The sequence below is a fragment of the Labrus mixtus genome, chromosome 18, assembly GCF_963584025.1.
Source record: "Labrus mixtus chromosome 18, fLabMix1.1, whole genome shotgun sequence".
Classification (NCBI taxonomy): Eukaryota; Metazoa; Chordata; class Actinopteri; order Labriformes; family Labridae; genus Labrus; species Labrus mixtus.
Window position 1 is genome coordinate 24,706,499 of NC_083629.1, and position 7,585 is coordinate 24,714,083.

Consider the following 7,585-nt stretch of genomic DNA (forward strand, 5'->3'; position numbering starts at 1 on the left):
GTGAAGTTTCTTGTTCTAAATCCACTCTGATCCTGTATTTGATCATGTCTATAAACCCCTCTATTTCAGCCCTGCTCAGAACAGACTGTTTCTGTACCTTTAAATATGTAAATGAGCTGTGTCTGACCACGCCCCCTCTCTGGAAGGGCTTGGGTGTACTCGGGCTTTCTCGCTCCATGTCCTATTGTTTACGGTGAGAAGGCAGACTCAGGGCAGAACAAACACCTAGCTGTGGGAGTGTCACCCACCTGGGGGAGGGGCTACTGCCCTTTGTGATGTCATGAAGGGAAAATCTCCAAACGGCCTGTTTGAGCACACATTTTCTGAAAAGTGGAGCAGGCAGAAGACGGAGAGGATGGACTTTTCTCATCATTGGGGGGTTTGTAGACGGACTAGAGACACATGTTAGAGTTAGAGGAACATGGAGTGTGTTTTGTCTAAGATGTGACCTTTAAAGGGTTAAAAGAATCCCTTAACCATGACGAGTTAGGAAAATGCTTTAAAATGCTCAACAGTGACCGCCCACTTTTTCAGCAGCTCTGGTTCAGGAAGTAAATTTCCCCCTTTGAATCCTTTGCTGACATTTCAGAAATCCCTTAAATTAATATTTTTAAGCTGGGAAATGAGCCAATCAGCGACCAGAACACTCGAGACTATGAAACATCTGATTCAGCGCAACATCAAAAAAAAAAAAAAAACTAGCCCGCAGAGTTCTGAATATCACAACAAACCTGGAAATGAGGGAAGAAGTCTTTGTATCCGCCCTTGAGGATGTAGAGCTCGGGGTAGTGGAGGTTTGGATACTCGTTCATGGCGCGGTCTCGCTCCCTGACGAAGCGGCACATCCTGGGGCCGCGCTCCGACGAGAACTCGCAGTGGAAAATGATGACGATGCGTTTGTCAGCGCAGGACGGGATGACGGGCGATTTGAGCAGAAAGTCCTGGACCTGATCCTCCTGGTGCAGGTTCAGAGCCCCCTGAGGAGACGGGACACAAACATCAAGACTTTGAGTTTGACAAAGACCAGGATGTAAGTCGGAAACAGTCGAGCAGCATGAATGACATGAACACACATATAGTTATTTCTGTTTGTCAAAGTGCATGCTGGGAGATTCCTCACCTTGATGTGTCCGCCCTCGAACTCGTACGGGTAGCGGCAGTCGATGACGATGACTCGCTCCACTAGATGATTAAACTGGCCGGACACGGCTGAAACCATCTGAGGAAAAAAAACACATTTAATATTCAAGCTGGAAAATCTGTTGAATATTTATTCTAACACAGATCGACACCGAGTGGAAACAAAAGCCAGAATATTTCTGAGTTGAATCTACGATGGAGACAGTTCTGCAACAGCTATATTTTAAAATCCCTCGTTAGTTTGGCGTTTTAAGGCCACGTGTGTCCACCTAGCGTTTTCTCCAGGCAGAAATGCGCTGGATGCGGTTCTGGGAGCGCTTGCATGAAGAGTTTATGCAATGAGAAGAAAATCTCTGCACGCCCATCCTGTCTCTATGACAACGGCCGCTGTATGACCGACACTGCTCAGTAACTATTTATATTCCCCGATCAGACATGGAGCGATGGGAATGTCGTACATTTTGGAAAAGAGAGCCGGTGACGTCAACAGCACCTTCCTGAAAAGTTTAAAGATTTTGAACTTGAGCGCCCTCTCTCTGTGGCAGCAAACAGTCTCTACACATCAAGTCTAATTGAAAAAAATAAATAAAATCCGCTAGGTGGACATGAGACCTGATTCTGCAGTTTCCTCATCCTTTTAAAACTCAAACAATTTGCTAGTAAGTATCTGTTAACGTTCAGCCCTGTAGCAAAACTCCTACATTTACTTCGCTTGACCTTTTTGAGTCTTAAAGATAAAAAAAAAAACTCTGTCAAAGCTCGTCTACTCACCACTTCTGGGTTGATGTACTTGAGGTCTTGGTGTTTGCCGTCAACTGTGGGAAGCACGAACGGCTAAAGACAAAAAAAAAAAAAGGAGGGGGGACATCATATTAGAAGAGTAATTTAACTAATTCACTTCTTATTCAGCAGATAATTCCTCTTCTTTACCTTGGTGAAGTCTCCTATTAGCTCATTGGAGCAGTCTTCACCGTCCAGCAGCTTCTCGATGTCCGTCTGGCAGAAGGACTTGGACCTCTGCAGCAGCGAGCAGCTCTGCAGGAAGAAGGGGGAGAAACTTCAGGAGGACAGTAAGACATGGAGGATCATCTGTAGCCCGTTCTTATCTCCTCTGCTCTGTTCTCTTGTCTCTAAACTACATGACGGCTTTGAAAACTGATGGGTTGTAGCAGGTAATGAGGCCTCACCGTTCTTGGAGAATCGGGGTTTTGTTCCAGCGTTGTGACCTGCGTTCCCGCCAGGCTGCGACGCCTCTTCACCCTGACCGGTGTGTTTTCGTCTGTGGGGCAGTCGGGACGCTTCGCAGAGGGACGGGACATCGGGCTGGGCATGGAGGGGGAACGAAACAGGCTGCGGGGGCGGCAGCGGTTCACCGGCTGAAAGGGGGGGGGACATTGAAATCATTACACATGAGACACGCCTGATGAAGCTTCTGCTTTCCTTCTGAATGAAACGTTTAAGGGTTAAAGATTTCAGACTTACAGAGTCTTCTCCTCCACTGTCAGACACCAGAGGGGCGTGAAGCAGACTGGCCATTCCCATCGGCATCCCACAGTCGTTCTGTAGGTTAAAGAGAGCGTCGTCAGATATTGAACAGATTGCAGTGAAATCGATCAAGTTTCATTCTGATTTCTCAAAAATGTTTTCCTGATCAGACAATTTGTGATGAAATGTATTTGACTGATACATGCTCTCTATTGATGTCTGTTAGTGACAGCGCCTCACCTCCATGTTGTCATCCATCACCTCCAGGAAGCCGTCATCGTCGTCGTCGTTTAGCGAGGAAGTGAGGGAGGAGCGCCGCAGGAACATGGGGCTGGAGTCCTGAAAGTCCAGCTGCTGGATCGGAGGATGCGAAGAAAACTGGAGAAGAGGGGAAAGATCGGCTTGTTAGCATCTTATTAGGACTGTGTAGCTAACCCATAGCTGTGTGCTTCATATTCTCCTCCATACATTTTAAAAACGTACCATGAGGGCCGGTGCTGAGCTGGGACGGCGGGCAAACGCGTCCTTTGATTGTCCGCTGTTGAAGGAGCGAACGCGACAACGTGACACCGGCTTGGTCGGTTTCTTGAATTCAAAGCCCTCCTGAAAGAAAAATTATCTTTTAGAGAGTTCCAACACTTTTAAAAAAACCTTCAAAACCTAAAACATTTGCTGTAATATATTCCTGCAGGCTTCAAACTCAGGAATAGATGATTTCCTGTGTTGGAGTTGATTTCCTTTTAAACACTTTGCAAAAAATCAGTTCTAACTTTCAGTGAAAAAAAAAGTAAGAAATAAAATTTTAAGCAAAATGAAACAAATGCCATTGCCATGGCAACAAGTCATACCGCTTAAATTCTATACTGGGTTACCGTGTAGGTGTTCTTTTTTTAAGGTTTGAGAAAATATCGCGACACTCACCTCGGGCATGTTCTCCTTGTTTTCGCGCTGGGAGCCCGAGGACGCCGGTATCTGCGAGGGCTGCTGGCCGAATATTCCGTATCTGTGGGAGTCCGATTCCTGTCCCTTCAGAGACGGACTGAAGCTCAGGAGCTGGACCTGAGGAGAGGAGAGGAGAGACGCTCGGTTAGTGCTGAACGAGTCGACATAGAGGAAAAACTTGAACATCAGCCGAATATGGGACCGCTTCAAATGAAACACGAGACAGATCTACTCACTGGTAATGAATTGATTCTTCTAATTGGCATCTTCCTATAATCGTGAGAGAAAGGACAATCAATCAATAAAGATCAAATCAACACACAGATGGTTTCAGTTTGAGGAGTAAAATGCTCCTCGGAGAACACCAGTTATTGGTTTTTAAGGGTCTTTGATTGGAAGGGAACTTACTCGTTGACGACTCTGCTCGACTGCTGAATGGCCCTTTCAAATCTGTAACAAGAAATCACAAATTATAAAAGATTCAAAAGAAGAAGAAGCTGGAAGGAAGTCGGGCTGCAACTTGAGAGCATTGTGTGACATCAAGAACACAAACCAGAAAAAAGGGACAAATTGAGACTGCTTTTTGAGTAATCTGTTTAAATTCAAATTGACTAATTTTCCTGTTGATCAACAAATTAATCTTCTCTTGTTCAGCCCTGATAGAAGAGAAACGTATTTTTACCTAAACCTCTTAACGAGAGCGGCCTTCCCTGCCCGCCCGAGAACACCTTGTGCTCATAAACTACAAAGACAAAGACCCTGCAGCTCTATTGAGGAAGCGACAGGAACGGTTGGGCTGAGGAAGTTGGGTGAATGCATACAGGCGAGAGAGGTGGTCTTTGCATTGGAGTAAAGCCCACCTGTATGCTAAATGAGGTGGAGGGCTCAGAGTGCTGATCAAGAGGAGGGGGAGGGGGGGAGCAGGAGAAGTGATGCAGAGATCAGCTAATCTAACATATGCCTGCTGGAGCCCAACGCCGCCAACCCCTTTTCTGCAAGGGCCCTTTGTTTGTTGTGGAGAGAGCGTGTCTCATTCAATGCAGACCACAAGAGAGAGGGGGGTGGGGGTGGGGGGGGAGGCAGTTGTTTTCTAAGGATGCCCTCATTTCAATGGCCCTGACGCAGAAAAAGCTCCAGCCCCCCTTTTCCTATTGAAATAACAGTGCATAGGAAGAGTGTGCCAAACTCCAGAGGGGGTGGGCTATCATTAAAAAAAAAAAAAACCCAAGCAGAGGGCTCGTCCCCCCCCCCCAAAGTAAGGAAGCTCCTAGCAACCGAGCAGCTGTAAAAAGAGGTGAATGAGGTCTTCAGCAACAAATGCTGCTGCAAAGGAACTCGCCGCACATCAGGCGGCGGCAGATGTCTGCAGAGACTCACGACTGGCCCACCCAAGATTAGCCGACAGACGCCATGCAGACAAACTGGTTAAGATAACAAAGTGGTTCAGGTTGTGTTTCACTCTTTAGTCTTTATTCACTTCAGAGCTGAAAGAAAGTCGAGCTCACTCGCCCCGATCGTCTAATCTGCTTAGTAAAAAAAAAATGAGTGAAGCGGTTTTCTTAAAGCCAACGGTAGATATTATAATCCCACAGATGAGGTTTTGCTTGCCTCAGCTGAGCCCTAGCACCGGGTCGAGGTCGGGTGGGGTAGAGGAGGGGGGTCGGTACGCAGAGGGGGCAGCGCTCACAGGCTGATTGATTAGAACAGACATGAGAAAGACAGTGCAACTTACGCGTCGTCCATTTCAACCGCATCCATGGGACTCGGGAGATCCATACCGAGGCCTGGAGGGAGAGAGAGGAGAGTCGCCGATCAATAAAAGCATCAGGTGGTGAACGACAAAAAAAAAAAAAAAATCAACAAGCTGCTTAATTCCAGTAGATGATCGCAGTGGCTGATCAGATTTAAATTTTGATTTCACTCCTCAGACGAGTTCAGAATCAGAACCGGGTCAACTGAACGACTAGGGGGGGATGTGACCCGTTGTGTTTGGCGCTAAACAATGAAAAGACACGCGTTCAAACCGCAGTCCTCCTGGTGTTTTAAAGAACTTAAAAATATGATTGAAAGGCGCAATGGAGGAGCGAGCTGTGAATTCATGCAACTTAAAACTAAATAGGACTCGAAGGAACTCCAGCCATGATTTACTTTTTGACTAAATTTGACACTCAAATAAGCCGCCGAGATTTAAAGCGTCAAGATCAACCCGAGGTAGGAACTAGGATTGCATGATGCAATGTGAGATAAAGGAATATTTGCTTTAAGTCACAGTTTTAATGTGTATAATACCTTGTTTTACCCCTAAACTAGCTTCTCATCAATCTGAGGGAAGCTGATGGTGAGCTTAAGCTTCATCTGACTGCATTAAAAATGGTGTAAGAGCATCAGCATCACGCCCAGGTCTGCAGCCGATAAGTTCAAATCTCAAAGCTCGGATAGAAAGCTGAAATAATTGAGACCTCTGAGATGACGATAAAGTTGCACAGGTGAAATAGAAACTGGTGCTGATACATTCTCAGGTAATCATTTGTCACTTTATCATTGCAGTAATAAAATTGTGTGCAGATAATACCCACCATCACATGAATATGATGTGAGGAGGAATTCATATAAGACAGAGACAACAAGGGCCACATTCAATTAATCTCACTGCCAGGGGGGCAAATTGTAGAATACAAAAACAATTACAGTCAATTATGTCTCAAATTTAACTCAACATATACCAGTGATCAAATATTATTATGCACATATTTCTGATTTCATGGCAGATTTTGTCATGTTTCCAATTAACTGATATGTAAAAATTGACCTGAGGGCCACGTTGAGGATTGATGGGGGCCACCAGTTGCACACCCCTGATATAGAATATAATGTGCATGAAAATAAAAAAAGTCAGTTTTAATATATTTCTTTACCAGCATCAGATGAGACATCAGAGCCGAAGGAGGGAACCTTCTCCAGGGGGGCATGCTTTCTCCTTTTCGGGGTGTCACATTGGCTGTTTGGGGGGAAAATTATGAGACAGGAAAAATCAAAAAGCTGGAAAAAGAAAGCAGACTTGAAAGTTTGAGTAAAATAAATTCGGATGTTATTTCAGGTTAACAAGAAAGAGTAGCTTCAGAGAGGTGAGTGTGGTATTAAATATATAATATATACATCTTAAGGGGTTTTTACCTTCCGAGGCCGGCCCAGTTGTTCAGGTCCAGGGCCAGATTGGTGACAGGAGACAGAACCGACGCGGGTCCGGGGGAGAACAGGTTCTTGCAGTGTCCGTTCTTTGTGCTCATCTCGGGCAGGGAGAGCGAGGAAAGCCCGGGGATGGCGTCGGGCCTCCGTTTCAAACCTGAGCTAACGGGACTGGTGCAGCCGAACGAATTGATCGACTCCATTTACCTTTTAGTTGTCCTGATTTTGTACGAGTCCTGCAGACGGTTGTTGCCTTCAGGTGTGGTAGGTCGTAATGCCGGGAAAATTAGCAACACGGTCCAAACATGAAGCTAACCCCGGAAGCTAACAAGTAGCCAGATCGCGACAATTTAAAGGAGCATTTCCAAAATGTACGACCCGAAACACCGGCTGGTTCTGGTTCTGTTGTTCCGGTAAAGGAGTGAATGTTTGATTTAGCTGCTAAATGACTAAAGTAGCATAGTTGTGGTTCCTGTTGGGGAGCAGCAGCACAGCGTACTCCCTCTCTGACAGCTCCTGGTTATCTGAGAAAAAGACCCAGGAGCTGCTCGTATTTATGTTCAAAATAGAAGCTTCGGAGCGGCAATCTCTCAGCCAATCAGCGCCGTTGTTACATCCACTCGACCAATCAGAGCGCGTCACGAGTCTCCGCTGTTGTCCCTTCACCGGATGAGGGAGAGGAAAGAGGATGTGACACAATCCTTTAAAATGTTCATCTTTTTTTCTCGGATATCTTTTGTTCTCAGACTCTGAACATGTTGGCTTTTAATAAAAGAAATAGGAAAAGTAGGAAAATAAGTTTTTAAAATACACAAAATGGCTGTTTTGCAAG

At 45.6% G+C, this 7,585-nt stretch overlaps 1 protein-coding gene across 1 annotated transcript in view; it reads right to left on the bottom strand.

Annotated features, from left to right (window-relative positions):
* Positions 1–7,283, bottom strand: part of cdc25b (cell division cycle 25B) — an 8,386-nt gene extending 1,103 nt beyond the window's left edge. Inside the window, exons 1-14 of the mRNA XM_061062779.1 lie at positions 6,742–7,283; positions 6,483–6,565; positions 5,300–5,351; positions 3,976–4,017; positions 3,804–3,837; positions 3,547–3,684; positions 3,109–3,228; positions 2,866–3,003; positions 2,623–2,700; positions 2,328–2,516; positions 2,071–2,175; positions 1,912–1,974; positions 1,121–1,219; positions 732–977 (exon numbers count right to left, since the gene is read on the bottom strand). Of these exons, the coding sequence (XP_060918762.1) occupies positions 732–977; positions 1,121–1,219; positions 1,912–1,974; positions 2,071–2,175; positions 2,328–2,516; positions 2,623–2,700; positions 2,866–3,003; positions 3,109–3,228; positions 3,547–3,684; positions 3,804–3,837; positions 3,976–4,017; positions 5,300–5,351; positions 6,483–6,565; positions 6,742–6,956 (1,602 nt within the window). The 5' untranslated portion in view covers positions 6,957–7,283. The remainder of the gene's footprint in view (positions 1–731; positions 978–1,120; positions 1,220–1,911; positions 1,975–2,070; positions 2,176–2,327; positions 2,517–2,622; positions 2,701–2,865; positions 3,004–3,108; positions 3,229–3,546; positions 3,685–3,803; positions 3,838–3,975; positions 4,018–5,299; positions 5,352–6,482; positions 6,566–6,741) is intronic.
* Positions 7,284–7,585: the final 302 nt, after the last annotated feature.